We start from the raw sequence: 26,678 nt of genomic DNA, 5'->3' as shown, positions 1-26,678 counted from the left end.
AGAGGATGGATAAGCGACCCTGTTGAGCTCCTTTCTGGTTCTTCAGCAGGAGCAGGCATTTTTTTGGTCTTGGATGCAATAACACGAAAACCGCCCGTGTGTTTTCTTCCAACGCACCACCGAAGGAATGTGGGCCCAGGGCAGGCGCCCGCGTCCCTGTGCAAAACACATTCTTGTTCCCTCAGCACACAGGCACACCTCTCTCACCGGCACACATAGAGCAGATTTAATTTTCTCAAGCCTGCTTGTTCCCAGACACACAATTCTGGCAAATATTTAGACAGAAACACTATTAAAAGGTCTTTGAACAGCTTTTCCTTTCCTCAATAATCGTTCGGTATTAAACAGAATTATGAATAGTTCCTCTTCTATCTGCCAGGAAAGGTGCTGCCTCAGACCTTGACAGCACTGCTGACAGCAGTCCCTTGAAAACCAGAGCTTCCCAGTTATACACCCTGCTTCCAGGGAGAGAAAACACACCGTCACTGATCAACCCTGAATCGCAGCTTCACAGGAGGGGGAGCTCCATGTGCTCCTAACAGAGGGACAATGCCCTCTTAGCCCTAACAAGCTCCACACATGCCAGGGAGAAACTATATATGTTTCTAGTCCTCGAATACAAGAGAGCATTTAAGGAGGAACCCTGCTTTTGATGCCACACTGTGTTCCGAAAATGCACTATCATGCGCCACTAACACCTTTACCTTCTTGGAAATGTGATGCAACAGACTTGCTTAAATTAAAAAAAAAAAAAAAACAAAAAAAAAACCCCAGACCCCTTTATCTCTGGAGAACATACTAAAAATTATATTGAAAAGGTGGCCAAAGACATCTCCTTGTGAAGATCATCGTGGCAAATAGCCTGGGAGACAGGCACTGACTCAGACACTCACCTGTCTTATAGATCTCGTAGCGCAGGGAGAAGCCGGCACCTTGCCGTGCATAGTCCGAGGTGAACTTGATATAGAGAGAGGGGCCAGAGGAGATGATGGTAGGAGGTGCTATGTTCCCACAGTGCTTGCCCAGCAGGTCTGCTGCTTCACTGTCCCCATCTCGGATCTCGATGTAGTCGTACCTGTGGAGGCAGGTGAAATGGCAGCAAAACCATCTGTCAGGGAAATGCTTCAGGATGCCAGGAACAGATACAAAACACTTCTTTATATCTGCATATTTCACATGACATCTTCCAGACAGGTACCTGGGACTTTGTCACTCACATCGCACCACACCCCCACCCAAGATATTTCTTCCCTTTTGTCTGCCTGGCTACATCTAAGTCCCTTCTTCTGTTGACGCTCACATCATTAATTTATTGCACCCACATCCACTTCAACTTCAGAGCCAACATGCAGAATCTAGGACACAATTTACTTCCATTTCCACAAGACTCCTTTGGCATGGGAGAAGCTCAGATACAACTCTCTGGGGCTGCTCTCCTTCCCTTGCCTCTCTCCTGAGGTGCCATCGTGCTACCTAGCACAGCTCAGTTTATTTCACTATCCAGGTGGGATTTGGCCAAGCACGCACCAAGCATTAAACAAATAGTCAATGTTCAATCCATGTGAGTGGGTAGCTATTTTGTGCATTGTCTGACACCACACTGGTCCTTTAACAAGCGTGGCCAGTACACTCACTTAGCACTTGGACAGTAATACTGATCTTCTTCTATTAAGCATTAACAAAGATTTTCTGTGGATCAGAAGTGCTGTGTAACAGCTGGGTAACCACATTGACTACTGCCTGATCCTTGTACATCCTGTAACCACAACCTGCCTTTGCTAAACCCTACCCGGAGATGTCCCACCTGCGCACTGGCATGGCTCCTGGGCATCTAAATAGTCTGGGGGAGGAATGTGTAGGGTTGGAAGAACTGCCTCCTGGTGCAGAGACAAAAACTTGTTGCAAAGTCTGGCTGAAAGGTGAAACTCCCACAGGTTTTCTAGGCCATGGCTAATCACAAGGTGTTATCAGGCTCTGTGCGCTGTGAAGAAACAAACAGCTTTTACGTGAACATCTTGTTCTTCAGCTGCTTTCTAACACCTGTACTCTCCTGCTGCTCTTCTCCTCTGGCCAGGACGCTGCTATTTACAGAAACTGCCCATCTCTCTTTGACTGTTTATTCGCTTTCTATCAACCTGTTTGAACAAAATGCTACAGCTCTTCTCACGGGGCCAGGGAGGGAAAAAGCATTTCCAGGCTTCCAGGAATCTGCCTTTCTTCTTTGTTGCAAGATCTCCTGTCTGGGAATGGAGAGTTGAAAGGAGAAGTAGCTTGCTGGATACAGAATGATCCTCATGTGACTCATTTCTGTTCTGCAAAGCACACATCATCAGGCAACAACCTCTAAACAAACTTACAGCGACTCAGTGTGCTCCTCCACAAAGAAAGACGGCCCAGCCAGCTTTGGTTTCACTCCTTTCTGGGACTAAATCAGGCTGAGAGCCAGAAGCAAAACGCCTGCAGACAAAATCCTGTCTATGTTGGACCAAGCACTCAGCTAGCTGCAATCACCCAGCCTTTAACTTCGTTACAGACTCAATTGGCTTGGCCAAGGTGAAATCCAAGCAGTCTTGAGAAGAGGCACTCGCACAGGAAGAGCATTTGGCTTAGCTGGTGGGTGGACACACAGCGATGTAACTGAAGATGTGTTCCCTCTGCTCTCTCCTCAGCTCTGTGTTAGCTCCCTATCACCTCATGACCCCTTATTACCCTGACGTTGTCCAGCAGCACCCTGCATGACCCCACTAATGTCCATCATGTGTGGCTTGATCCCACCATCTCCCCAGGGAGGAGGAACATAGAGGGCAGTTTTAGTGCTTCTTTTAAGTAGAATTTTTTCCTCGTTTGTCTGTTTGTTTAAAGTAGTGCTGAGCAAACAGCGGGGACATTTTGTTCTCTAAATAACTACTTGCTCTCAATGTGCTTGCAGCCCTTCCACATCTGAAGTACGCATCTGTGCTGCAGGACTACCGGCTAGTAGTGAAATTGTGAATATGTGGCAAAAAATTAATTTTGCGAAAACATGAATGTTGGCAAAACACAGTTAACGGAGTGGATTGTTAAAGCTGCCATTTGCATGGCACAGGCAGACGTTAGCTGCATTCCAGGGAATCACATCTGTTTGTGTCCTCATGGGGTTATAACTCGCCAACACAGTACATGGCTTCAACTACTTGACTGTAATGATCACAGCTTACTGCTGTAGCCAACACACCAAACATTCTAGTGCAGTCCACATGGGTTCTCAAACCACCCAGTGCTGTAGGAGCCCTGGCAATATCAGAAGCAAATTCTGGACCAAGAAATATTTACTTATTGAATGGGTGAATAACTTCCAATAATAAATATAATTTGGGAATATTGCAATCTGCTCATGGGCAATCTGGAAATGGAAAATTAAAAGAATGACTCTAGTAAGTAAATCATCAGGAAATATTTGCCTCTCTGTATTAAACCCTGTTTGGCTTCATCCAAGCATCTAACTGAGCTTTCTCCTACTGGAGCTAATCCTTGATAAATCAGATGTTACAAACAACTAAAAAAGTCCCTAGGAGAAGGTCAGGGAATCATTTTTGCCAAATGTAAAATGAATATAAATGCATAAGAGTTTTCTTCCCTAGTTAAAAGTAGTGGCCCAAGCCCTCTGCTCCTCATATGGCAAAACTCTCTTTCTTCAGATCATATAAACAGGGTGAATTGGGAGAGTATTACACTCGGGAGGTAACTCCTGCCCAGATGAGCAGGAGCACCTGCTTCCTCGCCAACATAGCAATTGAGCTTTAGGCTTTCAAAACGAAACACCAAAGACGTCTGGTCCGAACTGTGAAACTTTCAAACTTCAGCAAGAACACTGGCTAATCCCCACCACACACTCTTTTGGCATCACGTCCTTCAGTCCAAGCCTTGGCCCTCAATCAAACAAGCTGATAAACCCCATTCTCCTCATGCTGGGTCACTGGCCATGTTAAAACCTAGTTTGGTGAGACCTTTGCTTCTGTTAAGCTCAAGCATGGTTCCCAGACTTTGTTCTTCCCATGTGAAAAACAAGAAGAAAAATTACAGACTAGGGCACAGCTGGGTGAGACACATTTGTGCAGTGATGGCATCCAAACTGTCTTGACCAGTGCCCAGCAATTTGCATTTCACTCATATAACCAAACCCATTGTTTCAGCCAACATGCTCCAACATCCTTGTGGGCTGACCTCTCCGGCATTACCTCCACTGGGCAAGCTGCCATCTCCATGCACATTTCATGGCCACTTCTCCCCATCTAGGCACTGCTCCAATGAGCCAACATAAATATGTGAGGGCAGGGTGCAGCATCTGTAACCCACAAGTATAGTCAATGGATTAACCAAGTCTTCTCGCAAGGAAGGTGACCGCAGTTGGCTGCTCCTCCAGCAGCAGGGTATTTTCAGCTGTTGCTTCAGTGGGAAGGCCAGCCAGTTGGTTTGAAACCACCTCAAACACAGAGGCTTCCACCAGGGACTTTTAAGGCAGGGAGGCAAACCTGAAGTGCTTTTAACTGCCCAGACAATGAGGGGTTGAGAAAGGAGGGAAATGCATTGCTTAGATGCTCTTCATGGAGCTGTTTAACAGAATTAAACAGAAAACGTACAGTGCTTACAAATATTGCTGCATTTTTATTAAAGATTTCTAGTAGAAAGTGCTTTGCTGATGTTGAGAGCTTTTATAAACTAATTATAAAGCACTTCTAATGCCTGTATTACTCATGCTTGCTTGCTTGCATTTTCCTCCAGTCAAGCCTCTCTGCTTCCCAGTCTTTCCTTTCTCTCTATTTTCCCTAAGTCACTTCGCTGCTGACTCCTCAAACAAGGCTGCAAGGCACAATAAAGGCAAACAAGCCCCAACTGCAGTGATTATGACAAAACCTCCACCTTTTCAGTCCTTTTCTGTTGTGAAATAGCTGATCTGCTCCCTGGCCATTGAGCTGTGCTCCACCCTCCCGCGAGGCCAGCACAGACCTCCCAGATGCCCACCCAGGCACTGGTGAGCTCCAGAAACGCTGCCACCCACCTGGGGAGCAGCGCCAGAGAGCCTGCACCATTCCTCTGGGTGCTCCTTTCCTGAGGCGCACAACTCGGCACAAAGCTCAGTTTTGGGACTCATACTGCTCCACGCATAATCAACAAACCTATTGCCCCTCAGCCCCAGATTGAAGAGATGCTGAGTCTTTCCCCAGTGAAACATGCTTCAAGGACATTGCAGGGACATGAGCTTAGGATGGAGAGAAATACGAACAATAAATCATTTATATGCTCACAGCCATACTACGAGTTCTCCCAATTCGTAAACTTGTGCAAGGCTTGCTTCAAAGCCTGAGCCGGACTGGCTCCCCAGACAAAATTCTGACCTAGCTGGCAGCTTTCCCAGTCTCTTCCCAGAGCTATGATTTGGAGTAGGTAAGGGCTCGCACGCAGCTAAGCCTGGTTTCCAGTGCTTGCCAGGGCCGGAGACAGTCACAAGGCTCTAACCTGAACTTCCCCAATGTTTAATTTTGAGCTGTTATTTATAGGCATTTCCATAGGGCTTATGACTGCACCTGGCAAACAGTAATGATGGGATCCTCACGAGACCCTGGGAGGTGGGAAGACAGAGAGGAGCAGTGGCTGGCCCAAGGTCACGCAGGAAGTTTGCAGCACTTGATTAGACAGATTATATTATATTGGGGGAGTCTGGCCTAGATAGACAGAGAGACAAATAGGTACTGACTGTATGCCAACAGCCCCAAATTTGGGAATGCCCAGTGTTGACTGGAGCCTTTGAGACCTCTGGTCTGCTTGAACCATATATCATGGTGTCTTGAATGCATCTGCTGAGAATAGGAAGAGAAACTGCAGTTCTACTGAAATTCAGCAGGCATTAATACTCTGCAGGTAGCTGGGGGATGGCATGGGGAACCTGCTTAGCTGCAATGGCAGCTGGTAAATGCAACTGTTCCCTTTGAAAGTGTGGTGGGTGGTTTGTTTCTCAAAAATTGCTATAAAAAGCATAAGATTTTTTAAACATGCTCTAAGAAAAGGCTGTTTCTTAGAAATTAAATAGCAGCTGCAGTATAAAGATGGTTAAGAAATGGTGAACCAGCAGCTCCATGATTGTTTTGCAATCAAGGGGTGGCTAGAATTAATGTCCACTACATGCTAGCTGGCTTAGTTGATTTTTCTGTGTCACCACCCATCTTCATGCTCTTCCATACACCACCTTCAAACCAAATCCTTATTTCACGGTGGTTATGTTGTGAAAGACAAGAAAACTTTTTTGTGATGTTTATTCAATCTTGAGCAACTGCAGGACATACCTTTCAAAGGTTAAATTGCTGCAGGAGCTACTGGGGACTTTTAAACGATATTTTTTTTTACAGCCATGATAGCAGAGGCAAGCACCTCTGCTGTCTGATGAAACAAGAGCAATGAAGTTTGATCTTAGCTGTCAGCCCTTAATCAGAGTAATTAATTATAAAAACAGCAGAAGAATTGGATTCTCCTTTGACTTGAACTGGTTTTACACATGTATAACTCACCATTTTAACTGTAATCACTCCTAATTTATCCTGGGGTTAGAAGAGAATTACTACTCGTAGACAAAGATCCTGATATAGATTTGTGCACAGACCTGAAAAGCTTGTATCATATCTAGCTTTAGCCAACTAAACGTCCTCTGCTCTCAGTGGAAGCAGACTCCTCACACCCAGCTTGGGATGGGATTAATCGTTCTCCTGCACTAACAACAGAGGTAGTTTAAATCACTCTCGCTGACTGGACCTGGACTTTGGGTGGCTGAACATCGAAAAGATGAATCTGGTCTCAGTCTGCAGCTTGTGGGGCTGTTTTTGCCCATGCTGAGGCAAAAGATGCTCACAGAGCAGGCAGAGCTTGCCCTTGTTTTGCCCTGATGGAAACAACTGCCCCTGGCAACAGCAGAGAGACATAGGCTATCATTGCTCTGAATCTGACTGGATTTCACCAGATTGCAGTGACTAAAATGGCCAAAATCCTATAGCAGCAAGGGGAGAGACAGGCTGGGGGGGGGGAGCATAATTGTTTAGGATTTCTTGGAAGTTTGGTTTGAATCTGTTGCATCCAATTATGTCTTGTGTAATGGCAATATTGTGGGGGGTTGTAATCATTCCACTGTGCTTTGGATTATTTTCTTATATCCTCAAAAATCTGACCAAAATTTCTGAGAAATGAGAAAAATCCAGTCATCCAGTCAAAAAAAAGAAGAAAAAAAAAGAGACAGAGAGGTAAAGAAAAAACCCTAACAGATTGGAAAACTTCTTCAAAAATGCCTTGAAGACAAAAAATGGAAACTACAAATAGCCTCTATTTATACTCCTTGGGTTGTTTTCACCCCCATACAAGCACTACTGATGGGAAGAATCTCAGCAGTTACTGCTAACTTATTGGGGGGGGGGGGGGGCGTAGCCAAAATACATCTTGCAAAGGGAAGAATAAAACATAGCTGCAAACTGCTCCTGTGGCAAGCTCTGATTCAGGAGGGAATTTCAGCTCCTAGCATGCTGCGTGCTGCTGCCCCCCCCAAGACGGGAGAGCAAAGGCTCCCCCGCACTTTGCCGTTCAACCTCGGGCTGCCTTCTTCAAGCTGTGTTCCCAGATCGCTGCGGAAAAGCGCGTTGGAGTAGAGAAGTGCTCTCATCTGGGGCATGTCTGGAAAACCGTTCATTATATAAGAAAACAAGATGTGCTAATGTGCACTTTAGGGGTTTTCTGCAGGCTGTTGTTCAGGAGTTACACATGGCTGTTTAATTTTATTTCTGTCTCCAAAACCGCCTCTATAAATTCCTCACCCTTCTATCTTTAGCTTCAGGGGTCTTTTGTTGCAAGATGTCTTTGGTATTCTTTGGGGGGAAAAAAATCATGGTGAAACCATGAGTAAAATATATAAAGCATGTTAAGAATAAGCCCCTTTCCATGGCACTCTGCCTTCTGTTGCTGCTTTAAGGGAACTGAAGCAACTCACAACCCTTTCATACCCCAAAATGCAGGACACTTCAGAAACTGCATTTGCACTTTCCTCCTTCTGCTACAATCCATCTGTGGAAAAAATTAGACTTTGGTTTCTATGTCATTTTACTGTCACCACTCACAGGCACTTGATCACTAACAGAAAGAAAATAAATATATATAATAAAAGATAACAACCACAAGAGGAAAATTTACTGCTGAAAAGCAGCAGAGCAGGCAGGAAGCAGGGGACTTCTTTGCCCCCTTTGCTCGCTTTGCAGTGGGGGGAACAGGTGAAGAGGCTCCCATCTCCTGATGGGATCCACTGCCTGACAGCCCAGGCAATAGACTGAGCCCAGTTTGGGCCAGGCTGGCCCTGGTGGCTGAAGGTCTGGGGACTGCCTGGCAGCTGCTGCTGAGGATTAGGAGATGCTCACATGCTCTGCTGTGTCAGCCCTGTTCCCAGAGGAAAACACCCTCCACGGAGCCATAGCAAGGGATGTCCCATTGCACCTCGCTGGCATGGTATCAGTCATGGCCTTAGACACAACATGCCGAGAAGAACGAAAGAGCTGGTAATAACTGGGATCAGATAGGAGCTTTGCAGCTCGGCTTTCCACATATCACTCATTTGCACTGGCTTTTTTCAGCACAAAACCAAACCAAACACCTTATTAAGCACCAATTGTATAAAGGAAGTCGCAAGAACAGAGCCCTGACCAGCCCACCCTCGTGCTCCTGGCTGACTACATCCCTCGTTAATGATAGATGGTCACTCTGGGACTGGCCCCCCACAGGACAGCTTTCTGACCCCTCAGTTTCTCAGACACAGCCTGTTCACAGCCCAGCTCCTGCCTTAGCCGATGCACAAGTAAGCAAAGCTTTGCCACCAATGCTGGCCTGCAGCCTCTGCTATTTGGGCACTTCCACAACAACTCGACGGTGCCAGCTTGTAGTAAGAGTAGTTTCTAAGGCAAACAATACAGCAAATCTGCCTGATCCCTCCTTGCATGCTATGTAGGTAGCCCAGCATCTCCTACCCCCTTCTCCTGCCAAAATATGGGCACTTGCAGCTCAACAGTCATCTGAACCTAGCCTCGCCGAGGGTCTGAGCACAATCAATGCCTGGATGAGGGCGAGCGCTGTGCTATGCACACATCATGCCTTGCTGGGCATTCGCAGCAGCGGTGTACTCCCACCCAGGTCTCGGAGGCAGCAATATCTATCTGGGGGTATGGGAGGAATTAGCCACTTGCAGGGGCTGGTTGGTACCCCGGAGGTGAGCTCAGCCCTGCCTGGCACAGCAGGTTGGAGAGGCAGCTGCTCCGAGACAGGAGAGGGAGACAGAGATGAGAGAATGGGCTGCTGCATGAAGCTGGTTCGTACCTTTTCTCCTTAATGTGCTCTGGGAACAGGGGGATGGGAGCGTCCCTGTTTCTCCCACAAACAAGGGCCCTGCCACTGCTTTGTTCAAGAAGATTTTCTTTGAAGCAACCCTTTGTGTCACCCTCTCGCTCAGCCGTGGCAGTGTATCTGCTTTGTCCTGCCAGCTCAGCCATGGAGTGTTTACAAGCCTCCCTCACCCTTCCAGGCTGTGGTTCAGCTCCATTGACACTGAAGGCAACAGACTCCTCTCTCGGCGTGTGATGAATCAATTACTTCTTCTGACACTCTATTACTATCGCCCTTACATCTCCAGATTGCAGATGAAAAGACAGGCTGAGAAGGGGGACAGGGAAGGGGAGAGGTCTCCTGAGGTCTCCTTCAATTGAGTTGTTGGACATCTGAAGAAATCCCCATCTGCCATATTTAAAGACACAGAGAGATGTTTTACTCCTGAATGGCAGAAAAATCAGAAGGTTTTCACAAAAGGAAATCTAAGAAATCAAATGGGTCAAAAAACTTCAACAAGATGCAGTGAACATAGATCAATGGTGAGTCAGTCCCCTCTGCTGATGGAGATCCCAGACCTTGTTCCTGCCCATGATTATCAGCCAAACATCAGCGCTACCAAAGGCACAATGTGTGAGAGCCAGGCATTACACCTTCCCTTTTCACTGCAAAATAACAATGTAAATGAAACCTCACACCAACACTCACAAAAGAGGAAGGAAGCCGAGCACATGCCTCAAACTCTCATGCTGCCCGCGGGGGGGTCCTACTCCTTGTTGGACATCTGTCAACAAGCCCAGCTCCGAGGGTTCCCTGGAGGTTTCTAATACGTTGAGCACTTCCCATGCAAACACCCTGCACGCGGCGTGGGCTCGGCAGGCACGGGGCTGAGCCCAGTGGGTGAGCGCTGCCTGTCTCAGCAAGGGGGGACCCCACCTCAAAAAACAGGGGCACACCCTTCCTCACACTGACCACAATGTCTTCTGTATCTCTGCAAGAAGTGACTTTTGGAGCAGGCACAGCACGTGTGTGCACGGAGCTGCTGCCCTGCCAGTTTCCATGCCGTTTGTAACAGGACTAAGTCTTTGGCATAGGGTCTTTGGCATAGGGTTTCGGCTGTCAGACCCCACTGCTTCAGGCTCTGCTTTTAGCAATTTATTGAACACTGATATCTCTATGTCTGACCCAGCGCTACTTTGAAACTACCACCATACTACTGGACTGTGATTGCTCAGCAACACTGCACATAGATCCCAAGAATTCCTTGGGATTGGGGGGGGGGGGGGAGCCAACAAAAACCCCCAGGTTACTCACTCTTTCTAATGATCTACTAATCTACTCGCAAAGCCGGTGCAAGGAAGGCTTTCTATGGCCTGTTTGAACTGATATATCAAAGACAGTGGCTTAAAACACCCTAGCTGTGATTAGTGGACCATGACTGCTATTAACTTATAAGGAATTCCAGGATCACCAGACTGTGGTTTGCAACATATTATTACATTGCCATTCAATGGTGGCGTGCAGCCACTTGATTTAAAGAAAAGGGAGAACTAGTCTCAGACTAAAAACTAACCTCCCCCAATTCTTTCAAATAAGCTCTGTGCTGAGCTCTGTCCAAAAGCAACCAGAAATTTCTTCTGTTTTCAGTCTGCTCTTTGCAGTCTGTTTTTTATTTTGCATTCATATTTAATTGCAGAATTCACACCCAGCCAGAAAAGGCTGAGAACGAACCAATCGTCGTCTGCAGCGCTCTGACCTGCTCCTGTGTGATGCTGCTACGCAGCAGCCTTTGGAGGGGAGTGTGCAATGCGCTGTTGCTATCTAGACTGGGTTTTATGCCTGCAGATGCCCAGGTCTTCTCTTCTTTATAGGGTGGGGAATTTAAAGTGATTTGCCAAAGCAGGAACGGTAAATCAGTAGCAGGAAGGGGGAAGAACCCTAGTCTCACAACTCCCAGCCCTGATACTGCTGGTGAGTCTGCCACTCCCCTGTTGCAGCCTGACAATAGGGATGATATCCATTAAAAAGGCTGCGCATAGCTAAGGCAAACAGTTGCTCATTAAAAGCCTAATCCAGTTCCTATGGAAATCAAGGTAAAACCTCCCGCTGCCTTTACTGGGATTTTCGTCTGGTCCTCAACAAAAAAAAGGATGATTTTTAAAATATCTGGCACTCTCCTTACAATTCACTAAACCTTCTTACTCCTGCATCCAGATAGCAAACCTGTGACACTGAAGAGCACTGCTAACCCTGCTGTGTGATGCAAAAAAAAGTGACCAAGACTCATATCCCCACAGACATTTAGGCTCCTGAGACCCACCTGTATGGGATGAGCCTCTGTGAATGCTGTCACCTGGTGTCACGCAGAGAGCCAGAGCACTGTTGCAAAGGCAGCCAAGGGTCTTGGGCTCGTTGCTGAAAGCACGAGCATCTCAACGCTGTGGTTATCATCAGCCCGTTTCAGTGGAATTACTCTACTACTGTCCTATGGCATCTGTGCTAAGTGGGGTCAGCAAAGATGCAAGAGGCTTGGAGCTTGAGCGTGGCTTGCACTGCACGCTCACAAAAGGCACACGTTTCTGACACTTTTAACTGGATCCTGAACCCAGTTAGTGAGGAGTGACCACAGCCAGCCCTGTCCTCACTCCATGTCCAGATGCTGCAGGGGACCCACGGGTCCTGCTCTCTCCCTCGCTGGCCAGAGAGGCTGAGTAAGAAGCGAGTACACCACCGTCTCCCCCTCCTTGCTAGCAGGAAGGAGGGTGAGAGGTCTCTATCTCTAATGCTATTGTTCCCAGTGTCACCAGCTGGCCCTCAATTTGTCATCATGCCAACAGGAAACAAGGTGCAAAACCAGATCTGACTCCTACGCACCACATATTGGTGAGCCAGTGGGACATAGGAGACCCCAGGAGAGTGCCTTTGGGGCCATCACCTTCTGCAGAGCCTGGACTTGGTCTGTCCCACTGGGGAGAGGCTCTGGGGCACGGGGAAGTGCAGCCGTGGAGCAAGCGGAGCTCTCACAGCTCTGCAGATGGGCAGCAGAGAAGAAAGATGTGAACAACCTTGAGCTGTTAACTCATGCGCTGGTCTAACGCCATCACAGCTAGCCCATTCATTGATGTTTCATTTTGGAAAATGACCTGGGCTTGATGGGAATTATGACACATACAGCAGATGCTGGATGGAATTAAAAACAGTAGAAGCTCACTTGAAGACAAGTTGAGCTGCAGTGTCATGTTACCCAGACTGAATTATTTCCTGTACGTTAGAAATACTGCTTCTGGCTACCCATGCCACAAATGTATGAGCAAGCAAATGCCTTCCTTAACATCTCATCTTTGACTTCCCCTCTCTGCAAAGTTAAAGCTCGACTCCCACAGTGTTGCAGGAGATGCAGTCACTTTCCCTTGCATCCCAGCGAAGAAACCCCCAAGCCCTGGTGTTCTGTAGTGCTCCAAACATATTTCTCTTTCCTAAGCATTTTCCCAATCTCAATATGAACTGCATTGTTTCTAAAATGTCTACTAATAAGCTAATTATGCATGCTTTTCAAAGCATTTACTAATTAGCTATCCATAATTGCTGCCTTGTCTACTTTTAACCTTTGCTGATGGAAGGACAGCTTGTTGCAATATTATGCTCTTGTTTGAAGGAGATGGTCAAGAAAGCCAGGCTGAATACTGCAGCTACAAGCTGCTTCCCTGTCTGTGGGCACTGGGGCTGGCTGCAGCTCCCCCCGCCGCCTGAGCAAAGGACTTGGGCCAGCACCTCTGCTGCTCTCTAGGAAGGATGCAGAGTTGTTTTGTTCCAGTGCCCAGCTTCCTGGAAGCACAGGAGATGGCCATGGTGCCATAAGAGGCCTTCACTGGCTAGCCGAGCCCACACGCTTCACCCTTTGTACTGTGGCGTGGGAACACCAGCACATTACTACCAGTGTCCCCTGGCAGGCAGCGCTCTGCGAGATGGGCACCAGCAGTGTGGTGTCTTCCCTTGCCTAACATTGGTCCCCTCTGCCCTTCATGCTGGGAGCAGGGGCATCTCCTGCCATACCTGCCTGGCATCCAGCACACACCAGGATGCTGTCTCTTGGCACCACAGCAGCACTTAGAGGTCACAGTGACAACTGCATAAATCTCCACATTACGGTGGCCCCAGTTCCTGTTTCTGGAAACCCCCAGTGCTTGACATAGGGAGACACAGTCAGGAGGAAGAGCCTGACTGTGCAGCTCCAGCTGTCTCCAGTTTGCTGGCTCCTGCCTGTTTTTGAAGCCCTGGGCCCCCGCCTCCAAAAACCTTTGCCAGCATTTGGCATGTGCCACCAGAGGGGGCTGAGAGCTACGGCAGTGCTCCCCCAAATCCTCCCTCCCCAGGCAGGGATCACACCCATCGCAACCCAGTTGTGGCATGTGTTGGAAAGGGCTACAGAAAAACCTGCTGGCACGGTCTGATTATCAGTTGGGCTTTTTTAAAAAAAAACGTTCCTCTGGTACAGATGTTATGACTCAGCTGAAAGGTTTTCTGCTTGCAGAGCGAACACGAGCCCATCCACTGCAGTCTGGAGGGAGCGTGCCTCTGCCATGTGTGTACAGCAACGTCCCAGCACTCAACAGCAGCTCTGCCCAGCCTAATCCTCTGGCAGAGTCAGCCAAGTGTGGCCAGGGATGGCAGAGTCCGTAGCCAATCTCAGGAGGGAGCTTTTAAGGGTCCAAAGAGAAACCTAGCAGTGGGAGGGAGGCACGAATGGAAAAGGTGGTTATAAATGCAGTGATTCACAAAGAGCTGAGGTTTCTGACTTGGAGTTTCCAAGTAAGCAGCGCAGACACCACAGCGAAATGGCAATTAGGAAGGAGCGGGCAGCACCACTACGTGACTGCGCGAGCTGGGGGACTGCCACCCCTCCTGCACACCTATTGCGAACGGCTCAGATTGCTCCTGGGATCACAAATAAACCCTGGCATGCACAAGGCTGCCCCACTACCGCCAACGCCATGCGGGGGGTGGAAACATTTCGCCACAGTGGCAGCAACATGCTCTTTTCCACTGGATGCCACTTCCCTGTTCAGAGAGCAGATACTAACGGCACAGGGCCGCGGTGCCCGAGCAACAGCTGCGCTCGCAGCACAGGGAGGAAGAAACAGCAAGCAGACAGGCTATTACAATTATTTCCAAATAGTCTGGCAGGTCTTTTGTCGGAGCATCAAACTTCCCTTTTGGCTCTGCCATTACTGCTGTGGCCCCACGGTTGCAGGACAGCGCGAACAATGGCCTGGGTCCCATGCTCCCTGTCACAGCATACCCACTCTCCCACAACAGGGATCCCTGCTGTGCTGGTGCACAAGAGCCGCAACAGCAGGAGAAGGCCAATTTTCTTAACCTGAAGTGCCTTCCCAAGGTAAAGGCGCTTCCTCAGAGCACGAATGAAGCACAGACAGAGAGAGAGGGAGGGAGAGACAGAGAGAAATATGTTCTGGGGCTTCAATTACACCAAATTACTCCTTGCGTGATGGTGGGGGGGGTGCAGTTACTTCTTAATGCAGCTGGACACAGCCGAAAAATAAAAGCCCAGATGCGCCTCCAGAAAAACAATAGCAACAATCAGCACCGAGCAGCCGCCCCTGGCTGCCACCTCCGGGCTCCATCCCCGGCTGATGCTCCCGCCTGCAGGCAGGGAGGGCTGGCTCTCCGCAGCCAGCTCTCCGCTCTCCGCAGCCAGCTCTCCGCTCTCCGCAGCCAGCTCTCGCTCCAGTGTCCGGGTAGCACCAGGTATGCAGGCCCTTTCCGGCCAGCTGCCGGGCGAGGGGAAATCACTGACCTTTCCGCAGAGGTCCCCAGGGTGCCGGGCACTGTACAAAACACAGGAGGAAACGCCTCCCGTCCCAAAGGGAGATCTAAAGCAGATACAAGGAAGGCCAGAAAGGACACAGTAAAACTAAAAAGACTTTTGCAGATATTTTTGTAGGCCTTAGAATGGGTTTTAGGAATGTAAATGTTATGCTTTGAGGGAGCAACTTTAGCCTAATAAGGTAAAACGAAATGTCGAAGGAAGAAGCAATAGAGGAAGAGGTTACAGTGTTTACCTCTGGCAAGCTGGCAGCACAGACCGGTCCTGCTCCTGCTCCGACAGCTGCCAGGTAGCAATAGCAGACTAGGAGGAACCCTGTCTGCCCAGAGACAGAGTGCCACAATGGGGTTCATCACCCTGTCACCTCGGTGTGAATGTGCTCTATATTAATGATCAGATGTCAAAAGAAGGGCTCTGCCCTGAGACTGTATTTCTTTGATGCTGAACTGTTCCTGTTAAGGTTCCCACCTGCAGCTGCAATGAGGCCTTTGCTTCTTCATAAAATACCCTCTGACACTCAGATGAGATTTATTACTAGATGGTCACCTATTAGTACTGCTTAATGCCCAAGCATTACATAGTATTAATACTTGTCTCCTCCTGGTAGGTCACTTAAAAAAAATAAAAAAATCTCCTTCCTATCAATTTCCTTCAGGCAGTGTTTATCATGCACTGTTTTCATTTGTTTGGTTATGCTTCCTATCAAGCACTGTCCATGAAGTTCTTTCAAACCCACTCCCTTGCGGTGCTGGCTCTGGGGAGCAGGCACCCGAAGTCAGCTTGGCTCCCAACTCATACCTGTGGCCAGCAGAAGCCCAAGTGCACTGTGGATGAACCCTGTTTCACTTGCACACAGGTGGCAGCTGAGGGGAGAGCGGTGCAGGCAAACTTCACTTTCAGGAGAGGTTTGATGTTAATACCTGGTTTCTAGAGAGCAATGTTGCCACAGGAGCTGAACCGAATCAGAGACCCTGACAAACCCTCCAACATTCATGTCCCACAAGGGGGTCTCCAAAACCCTCCAACTCAAACGTTTCTGCTTTAACTAAAGGCTCCCTCGTGCCCGTACACACAGAAAGGGAAAGGGCAAGACCATGTAGCAGGCACTTGGAAGATCTGCCACAGTAAAGTAAAAAGCAGCAAAGGGACACCACCTCCGGTGCTCAGGCAGCCCCTCAAGCACACACCAGCTGCAGCTTGGGACCAGACCCTGCTCTCTCACAGGCAGCAAAATATGGCAAAAGTAGTCCAAGGTGCTCAGAGCTAAAATCGACAGCTTCCTACACGTGGAGGAAAAGCCAGGTGCCCGTGGGGGTTTCTAGCTCTCTGACCAACCTGGCTTTGCTTGCCTGAGACCTTGGAGAGGCAGAAGCTGGAGTCCCTCCTGCTCAGCTCAACCCCTGCCCTGCCCACAACATTGCCCTGCCCAATACATATTGCATACTCTGCAGACTGTGGATATAGGCCTATAAAGCTTTTATTACTGTGAATTTGGGGCAACTGCATTAGCTATTAGAAGGCTATACAGTTCAGCCCATACAAGCAATAATAAAATCCGATAGCAACCATCATTCTCACAAGCACTGCCAAGGCCTTGTTGTGTTCCTCTATGCCCACATTAAGCCTTTCCCCTCTCCTTAAACCTTCTCCCCTCTCTAAACACAGGCCTGATCCTGCAAAGTGCTAAACACCTTGCACACACAGTGACTTCAGGGAGAGTTCATGGTGCTCAAAGCCTTATTAGCCCAGGCTTTATCTGTAGGGGGTGATGAGATCCCCAATGACATCAGTGAGCACACCTTCATTAGAGTTAGAGGAGCTATGCTGATTTATGGTAGCTGAGGATCCAGCTCTACACTTCATAACCTTCAGTACATCAAACCCATGCTGAATTCTTTGTTCTCCACAGGACTGATTCTACAGCCCCATAAATGCTTCCCTGTCCCTCTGTCCTTTCTGCAAACAGAGTTCCCCCTTCCATATATAAACCCCTTTTAATCAACAGGACCAGCGTGTCTGGCAAGACTGCTGTGTCAGGCCCGTTTTAGGAGACCCCAACCTCCTTCACAGCTCAGGCATCCCTGTAGCTGGCTGCGGATTCCAGATTAAACACACAAGTTTATACGTCTGCTGAGACCATGTTATTAACTCAGCCTTTTATGGTGCCCTTTGATGCTGTTAATTATTCTTTACTAGCTGTTAATTGTTTTTCCTGGACATCTAGTTTCAAAGTTGTTTCTTAGAAGAGAAAAAAAAAAACAAACCCAAACCCCCAGTTTACCAAACACAGCAGAATAAGCACTGTGGAGAGTCAGACCCAGCCCAAACAGCTCCGAGCCCCAAGCCCCCAGCCTCACATGGCCCGAGCCTGGGTCTCCAGCCCTAGGGCTCTCTATGCCATACCTCTGTCTAGTTACACGCCAGGAAATTGCTCTGCTCTCCCAGCACGGTTTAAAGGGACAGTGAGGCCACTTCAACACTGAGAAAAACAAGCTGCCTTTTAACCAAAGTCAAACTCGGGTTGAAAGCCAGTTAGCTCTTGCTTTCAGGTGATATCAGGCTGATTAAGAACCACCAGTTCAATGCGGAGTAGGCTCACCCTATGTGTCCAAAGCAGCACCTTATAACCACCCAGTTGGTGGAGGCACACTTGCCCCTGGAAGGCAACGAGACGCAGCACTATGGGGGCTCAGGACGATGCTTGTTTTCACATGCAAGGAAGCATGATGAGGCCCATACCGCTAGGTAAAGGCAGGAAGAAGAGGTGACTATGTACTAGAGAGGAAGAGGAAGGTTCTTACTTGCAGTCGTGCTTTTCGATTTCAAAGTGAGGGTTGAAGTTGAGGATAATCTTCTGGTTGGATTCAGGGGTGTAGATGACCCACTCGCAGTTCTGGTGGGAGGGGTAGTCATTGGGGTACCCTGGGGAGGTGATGTACCCGGCATCCTTGGAGTTCAGGCGGCCCCCGCAGGGCTGAGCTGCAGAGACACAGAAGGGAACAAGGCATTGAAACAGGTTCTGGGCATTGGCCGCGCACAGCCGGTCCCTCAGGGCCACTGCTAAGGGTGGTCTGATAAAGGTCATTCTCCAGGCCGTTGGCATCTGGTACTCTAATATTTCATACTAATCTCTGGGCAAGGGCAATTATTCTACACAACAAACCCCTCCACCTCCTGCCACACTTACATACCAAATTTCACACAGACCAGAAAAGAGAAATAAACGCTCCTGCCGAGGCAATTACAGAGCGATAAAGTAACAGACAGATTGATATCAGATCATCTGGAGCCACCTCATTTTATCCCTTCTTTTACCTCCTTTGCAAGCTGCTCTGTGGCAGTCTCCCACAGCTGCCTTAAGAGACACCAAAATTTGGACGCATATGACCCTCGGTACAGCTGCAGGAGTGCAGAAAGCTTTGCTGGTCCCAAGGAAGGAAACTGAGGCACAGTGGGGCTGATGACGAGCCCAGGCCCACCTGCATGGCTGGTGACATTGCTGCGGAGAGCCCTTCTCCGCTTGCTGTGCTCTCCCTCCCCAACCCCGCCTGCCCTCCCCACCCCATCTAGGCAGATTGGCCTCCTGCCTTCCAAAACCTTTCAAGCTAACCCAGCTGTTGGAATTGCAGACGCGGATAATCAGCAGTGGTGGTTTTGTGGGGCTAGCCCGCAAATGGCTGGCAACGGCTGCGTGGTGAGCGGAGGAAGCACTCTCAGCTTTGGGTTAGAACAGGCCCTGGAGGATGATTTCATCTTCAAAAAAACCATTTAATCGCATGAACACTGCAAATCAAATTTATTATTGCATTACTTGCTGGGAGGAAAATCTGCATCACAGTGTCGATTGATAACGCACTACAAATCCCGACAGTCCTCGTGCCACTGCCCTGTCCCAGTGCCAAGGCCCCACAGGCTGCCACAGCTGCCCCCAGAAAACAGCATTGCCTCCTCACACCCAGCAAAATGAGCAAAAAACCAGCAAAATGGGCAAAACAGAGCAAACCCTAAGCCCTTCCACAGGGGGGGCCAGCAGGAATACAGGGTGACCCCAGTCCCGTGTTGCAGAAAGGCTTTCCCCTCCCTCATGATAAGGGGGGGTACAAAATGGGATGCAAACCCTTGTGGGTTGTCCCCACTATGAGGCTGTCCCCACAGCCTCCCCACAGCCCTGGAGGGCTCCGGTCCCACAGGAGGGTGTGGGTGGGCTTTCCTGGGGCCCAGATGTGCACACCTTGTGATGGGGCCTGAGGTGCATCCCATGCCCCCCGAGGGAGCAGAGGCACAGGAGGAACATCGCCCTCAGTGTGGGAGAGTAACCACATGTCCCACACTCCATCGGCTCTGTGCGCCAAGGGTCTCCGCGGTGCCCCTCACCACCCTGGCCCAGAGGGCTGTTCCTGTCCCTCCCACAGCGGCACTTACTGCAAAGCCCCGGGGACCACCCGGGAGAAGCAAAGCAGCGCAGACTCCTGTGGCCTCAGCCCCACACCGCAGGTCTGGCTCTGTCCCTCTGCCATGGGGTCCGCCAGGTCGCAGGGGTGTTCCCTGCCAGGCTGTCACGAGTCTGCCCGCTCTCAGCTGGGGACATCCCAGCCTGCCCTCAAACTGCCCTCTTGCCAGAGCCAATGCAAGCAGCAAGAGCAAGGCAGGACCCCTTAGCAGCAATGCTTCCCGGAAAAAAGCACTTTGAATAAACAACCTGCTGCCTGCACACTGCCTGCATGCTGCCTGCAGAAAATGCATCTGCCCTATGTGGGAACAAGGGCAACAGGAGGGTACTTCGTGGGGGACTGAGGCTTCCTTCACTATGAAAAAGCACTATCTCAGTTTCCCCCCTGTTTTTCATGCCCCCTAACACATTCATTCTTCAAAATAACTTTCTTCTTGTGCACCCAAAGGCATTTCTGCAGCCTTCTCTTTTTTCTTAAAATAATCCTGCAAGCATCCTGAAAAATATGAGGGGGAAAATAGCAACACTGCCACAGAAGAGCTGAGAATACCAAAAAACATCTGGTTTTGTTCCACAGGATAGCTTGCTCAACACACAAACATTTATAAACCTACATTCTTGCACAAATCTCTTCTCTCAGCAAGGCATATTTGCCCACACACGTGTCTACGTGGGTTTGGGAGGAGAGAGGGGGAGAGAGAGAGACATTCACGTGGAAGGAAGAAATTCACGGACTTGTTGACATCAATGTACAAATAGACGTGTAATTCACACTTCACTCATGTACACACTTTCACACCTTCTCATAAAAATTCACACCTCGTTTGCACACATGTCCAACCCCTCCAGCAAAGAGAAATATTCAAGCTGCAGATTATTTTTCTTGGAAAGGGCAAAGCCTCGAAGCAATGAAAATACAGTCAATCCTTCCACACCTCGTCATCCCCTCCCCGTCTCTCCAGCTTTCACACACATGCTACCCGCTAGGCTGATACCACCAACATCACCCACCACTCAGAAGCTGCTAGCCCCTTACTCGTGCCGGATCCTATGAACACTCTGTAAGCCGTTGCAACTCAACCAACTGGAGGGGAACTGCAATGTGAACAGGGGTGTCAGGATCCAGCTTGCTCCAGCTCTTCCCTGACAAATGAACTCAGGAGCAGACCAAGTTTACCCTGATCTCAAAACCTCTCCCTTGCCCTGCGAGGCCACCGCAAGTCAGCAGGACCGAGCTAAGGAAATCCACAGGCTTGATCCTGATTTCAGGTCAGCTTGGTGCCCAAGTTAAACTGCTGGTGCCAGTGAGGATAGCCTGAGTGAAAGGGGCTGGAGCCCAGTTCTCTGCGACTGTGATCTCTGCAGCAAAATAGGACAACCGGGCGAAACCACTGAGCAGAGAGAAGCACCAGCCACATCCCTCAGGTGTTCAGATACCACCAGGAAAATTTCACCATCTTTCTGCAGCAGGGAAAGCCTTCCACCTGCAGGAAAGCTTATCTGTGTCTCTCAGAGAAACAGATTTTTGTCCTCCCATTCATCCCTCCCCAAGAAGGTCCAGAGAAATGAAGGGTGCTACTTCAGTACAGCACTGCCTTGTCCATGCACAGCACCAGGCCACATGGTGCATACCATAGCATACCAGGGAAACCGCGGCTTCTTAGAGTTATCTGAAGAGGCAAAATGACTTTAATATAATTGTTCTGTTGGGCTTTTTCTCTTTTGATTCACTGGTATCTAGCAGAGAAATACCTGCAACAAAAAAACCTATCACTGTGCCCACTGACAAGCAAAGACTTTGCCTCTGCAGACATGCCAAACATTGGCTTTCTGTATAAAATCAGGCCTGTTTTGTACACAGTACAGGGTCAAGCTTCTACATAAACGTGTCCTTTCAAACTGATGCATTGAATCCCCACAAAAATAAAAAAAAAATTAAAAAAAGAAAAAAGGTGAGTGGCATGGCTACTGCCCAGGCTGTATGCTTTGGAAGCAAGACATGCTCCACAGCTAATGGGGCTCTGGCAGCTTTTGCCAGCCTGGAATTCACTTAATAAAATTAAAATTAAATTCTGAAGTATAAGCCAAGTCTGCCAGGTGCGTGGGACATCCCATTGCTCCGTAAGCAAAATGCAGGCGTTGAAAGCAAACCGCTGGGGCCCCTGCCAGCCCACATGGTGGAGTGGCCAGTGGAGCGCTGTGCCGATGGCGAGGCCACAGGAGGGCAGCTGGGCTCCTCAATGGAGGCTACGGAGGCCAGCACTCCGTGGCAGTGTCAGAGCAGGCTGTGTTCAGGATGGGAAACCCCCAGAGCCACACCTTCATTAAGGCTCACCACATGACTTAGGTTGTCCCAGCAGCCCTTTCCTTGCAGGACCACCTGAACAGGGGAACTACACCGGAGGACGACAACCAAGCCACAGGGATGGGAAAGGAAGACCTGGAGAAGCTCACAAGGGCAGACTCCTGCAAACACCACAGTGTACGGTGGGCAACTCCAAAGTTTCCCACAGAGATAGGTATCAGCAGCTGAACTCACCCTTTGCGAGGGGCAGACCCCTCTTTTCCTGCCCTGACCTGCTGCAGACATCCAGGCTGATGAAGTCTCCCCCTGCCTCCCCCAGGCTGCACTCAGGGGACTCAAAAATAAAAGCCAATCCCCGCAAACCTCCACCCACACTTAGGGTTTTTCAGCTCTGCAGCTCATCAGCACACGCTGAAACCTTAGGCTGGGAGCAGAGCATTCTCCTACTTGAATTTCCTTCCAATTAAACCCCTCTGGATTTCTCTCACCCCAGGAGAGTAGGGCTCACTGTTATTGTTGGACCTTCAACACAGAAACTAAAGCCAACTCTGCCTGTAACAAAAATAATCATCACCAGAGAGGCCCATTTCACAACAAACACACATACTACAGCCTCTCAGAGCTTGTAGCGTCCAGCAGAAAACTATCACGTGTTTCGATCTGCTGGGTTCAGTTTACTTTGGGGATGTAATTCAGGCCTGCGCACAAAATTTAAGGCATTCTTGGTGCCTTAGAGGCAAGCAGCAGCATTGGTGTCTGTGCTGCTCGGAAACAGCAGCCTTCAAGGGCAGCAAAGGAGCAAGGGAGAGAGATCCCGGGAGTCCCACGGCAGAGGGATGCACCGTCTGGCTTCATCAATTATTTCTCTTCCCCACATGAGGCTCTCACAGCCCAGCTCCACACCCTCATCCAACCACTGCAGAAGATTTCTACATCCTGGGATTCAGCGCTGGACAGAGGAGATTTGCCCTCCTCTGACAAGGCAGCAAAATACGGGTCCTGGCACGCACGACCTACTGCTCTCAGAGCTGCTGAACTTGGTGCGAGCCCTTTTGCAGCAAACCCTGTATTTCAGTCCCGTTAGAGCCAAACAGCTCTTCAAGAAGCAAAGTATTTCAAGATCCACGTGCGTCCAAGTGCTTTGCCAAACCCTGGCACGGAGAGGAGAAACAGATCTCTTCTGCTGAAGATTCATTAACATTCATCCTGCCTCATTCCCCAGGCTCTGGCCCTGGGGGAGAGTCTGGGCATGGCTAACGTGGCAGGGGCTCTCACCCCAAACCGTACAGCACAACTTTCGCATCAGGCAGGAACACGAATGCGAACTCTCGGATTTGAATGGTACAGCTTAGCCCTTGGCCAGGGAGAGAGACACAGTGCAGAGGAAGCTAATAAGATTAGATATTTTATCCCCAGTAGCATAGATCATTTTAGCAGAAGCATGTTTGCTTTGGATTGCGAGATAAAGCTTCAAAGGCTTCCTGAACAAATTAATGGACAAACACACCCAAACAACACAAAGCATTTACACGCACGTTTCATCCCAGAGCGGTACCCATATCCATGTCTTGGGATTTCACACAACCAGGGAAAGTCCCCTGAACATTTCACCGAAGGCCTTTACCAGTTTAACCAAAATTTCACTTAAAAGTAGAGGCACAGAAAAGCAGAATTTAAAGACTGCTTTTGTGATCTGAACTAGGATTTTGTATGATTCAAAGTGTCTCAAGCCTGTCACGAGACAGGCTCATAAAAACACAGTCTGGGCTTAAGCAAGAAAGGAGCGCCAATCCATCAGCTGAGGAATGCAGCCGTTTGACCACTTCCTAAGGCAACTGGAGAGGGATGCAATATATTCATTTTATAGCGCTGGACAGCAGTGAGGGGGCAACGCTGGAAAGCTGAGCAAATGGAACATTTTAGCTGTGAGCCTTTGCAAAAAGAGATAATTTTAAATTATTTTTAAATAAGAAGTGAGTGTTGGAGGGAGGAAGAGAGAGGAGATTTGGAGATTTCTGATACCTGCACTTTCTTTGCCATGTTAATCCACAGAAGAATTAAGTAGAAACTTGAAATAGAGACCTACTCAAGCTTCACTATGGAAAATGAGAGGGCCAAATCCTGCATGCAAATCCAGGTAATTTGCTTTGAAATCACTGGAGTTCAGCTGATTTCCACACCTGCGGTTCTGGATAGCCACATTCTATGGGCTGGCATTGCTTTGTACCACTTGAGTCAGTCAGTGGCAACCTTGACCTTGAAATGTTGCCACTTTGGGGTGTTGGTCGTTCCCCTTCCCTTTGTATCTTTGATGATATTTTGTATCCTGGTTTTACATGGTGCCACTTCCACTAACTTTGTTATTTATCATCTTATATCACAGGCAAATGCAATTCCAACAGGGCAACCAGCTTAACAGTGTTAGTCTTTATAGAATTGTGTGCACAAATATCTATAACGGCTTGCCTGCGAATGTAATCGGTGGGTTTGGAATTACAAGTCTTGGCTACTCCAGCAATAAGTCGAGAGAGCGCGTGAGTGTGTGCACGCACGTGCAAGGGAAGGGGATAATTGCATATTGAACTTGCAGGAATCACGCCTATTTCTCCTGCCTCTGTGTTAGGCTCCCAAGTGTTTGAAGTCTTGTGGAAACACACTGCCATCTCCCAGGAATAGGTGGCAGCTTCAGGAGACCTTCAAGCTGCAGATTGGGCAGTTTCTGAGGAAACCTTGCTGGTACTGCAGGCGGGGAAACAGGGACTTGGGGAAGCTTAAAGGCTCAGAGCAGAGGCAGAAATAAAGCAGAGGCTTCCTACATGGCAGCCTGCCACCCTACCTATAGGCTACACTAGGAAATAATGAGGATGAAACAATTTGCTGAGCCACCCCCATGAATGCTATCAATAACAGGCTGGTTTTAGGGCCAGAGAGAAAAAGCGAGAGACATTTCTAATTGCACACGTTAAAGAAAGAGCCATGGATTCACCTAGGATTCCTCCTTAAAGAGTTTCAGGCTTGATGAAAGGTGTTCAATGCCTCTGAAATACTAATTAGTATTGTTATTATGACAATTCCAAGAAGAAAAAAAGCCTATCTCATCTCTCATCTCCCCCTGCGCCCTCCCAGCTCCCTCACACCTTTCGAGCACATCTGTCAGGGTCCGTTCTTCACAGAAACTGAATCATGGCTTTCCCCACCAGGCAAAGGCAGTTTATTCCTGCCTCTTCCCAAAGTGGCTGGCAGAGCCTCTCTGAATCTCGCACCACCCCTGGCTCAGCCCTCCCTCCCAAGGGCCCTGTTGGAGCTGCAGGGCAAAACCTGGTGCCTGGGCAGCGGGCAGCCCCACGGATGGGACAGGATGGGATGGAACAGGAGGAGATGAGAGGGAAAGCAGCCCCTCCAGAGCCACCCAGGGAGAGGCCCCGCCAGAGCTCCTTCCACGCTCGCTGCCAAGCACCAGTCTTTACGATGGCTTGCTCAAATCCAGCTACTGCTGAGCCTCGCTACCAGCACCGAAGTTATTACACATTCTGGCGAGCGTCTTAAACACATTGTTTCCTGCTGAGCACATTTTCAGCGGTCAAACAGAAAGAGAGGAACGCAGGAGCAAGCCTGGGGGGTGTGCATGAGGGAGAAAGTTGCCAAGGGGCTCTGGGCGCTCGAGGGAGAGTGCAGGGAAGGGGAGGATGCAGGAGTGTGTGTGTCAGGCAACAAGGTGGGGGAGATCGGAGGGGCTTTTTGCATAAGAGAAAAGGTAGAGATTTGTGGGCTTGTGAAGAGAGAGGAGGAACCAGGGAGATAGTAAGTGTGTGTGTATGGGTCTACATACACAAAGGGCTGGGGTTTTCCTCCCTCCTCTCCCCACAGGTATCCCCTAAAAACTAGAGTCCAAAGGAGCCTTTCAACAAAACATAAGTGAAAGGACAGTGTCCTTTTGGCTTCACCATTTTCCTAGGAGGGACATAGAGAAAGGCAGGCATTCAAGCCCCACACAGACAGCACTTCACAGCTAGGGGTGACCCACCAGAGCAGCTGGGGCAGATGTCTTGCCTTTGTCTCAAATGCACGGGGAAAAAAAAATCAGGGCAGGTTTCAAAGACCTGGAGCCCATCACTTCATCTCTGGGGCCCATTTTCTTTGACTCATCAAGTATGAAAAGAGGGGGAGAAGCCTTCAGACAGAAAGTCTCTGCAGCCATCCATCCCTGCAAGTAATACTTCAGGCTATTCTGCATGCCGACTCACTGCTTGTACCCCTTTCCCCAACCTGTGTGGGAAGAGGCTGCCTCACCAAGGCTGTGGTTGGGGCCCCGGTGCCCCAGTGTTACCCTAGATGTCCTCCCCCATGTGATCCACAGGCACTGCTTACACATAGAAAGGGTTACAGATTCGAGTTGTGATTTCAAGTGTTTGGCCCCGTGCCTGCCGACCTCGTGCTGACAAACCTCTCCTCTGCGTCTGTGCTTGTGTCTTTTCACTGTACAGGCATCAAGCCTGGCTCAGGATCCAGCCTTCTGAGATTGTGATTTGGCTCAGGCAGGGAGAAGGCTGACCCTTTGATTCTGAGTATGATTAAAACCATGCTACTGTAGTGCTAAGCCGTGTGCAACACTGCTAGCAACAGCCCTGATTTATGTTGTTGCTAGTATTGCGGTTTCCACCAGGGTGTAGACAGGGATTTTGAAAATAGCCCAGCTACCT

General features: G+C 49.1%; 1 protein-coding gene across 1 annotated transcript in view; it reads right to left on the bottom strand.

Moving 5' to 3' along the window:
* The window catches only part of NRP2 (neuropilin 2), an 87,009-nt gene that overhangs the window by 56,698 nt on the left and 3,633 nt on the right, over nucleotides 1–26,678 (bottom strand). Inside the window, exons 2-3 of the mRNA XM_059820113.1 lie at nucleotides 18,025–18,202; nucleotides 894–1,075 (exon numbers count right to left, since the gene is read on the bottom strand). Of these exons, the coding sequence (XP_059676096.1) occupies nucleotides 894–1,075; nucleotides 18,025–18,202 (360 nt within the window). The remainder of the gene's footprint in view (nucleotides 1–893; nucleotides 1,076–18,024; nucleotides 18,203–26,678) is intronic.

Source organism: Gavia stellata, chromosome 8 (genome assembly GCF_030936135.1).
Source record: "Gavia stellata isolate bGavSte3 chromosome 8, bGavSte3.hap2, whole genome shotgun sequence".
Taxonomy (NCBI): Eukaryota; Metazoa; Chordata; class Aves; order Gaviiformes; family Gaviidae; genus Gavia; species Gavia stellata.
This window is presented reverse-complemented; position numbering and strand designations above follow the sequence as displayed.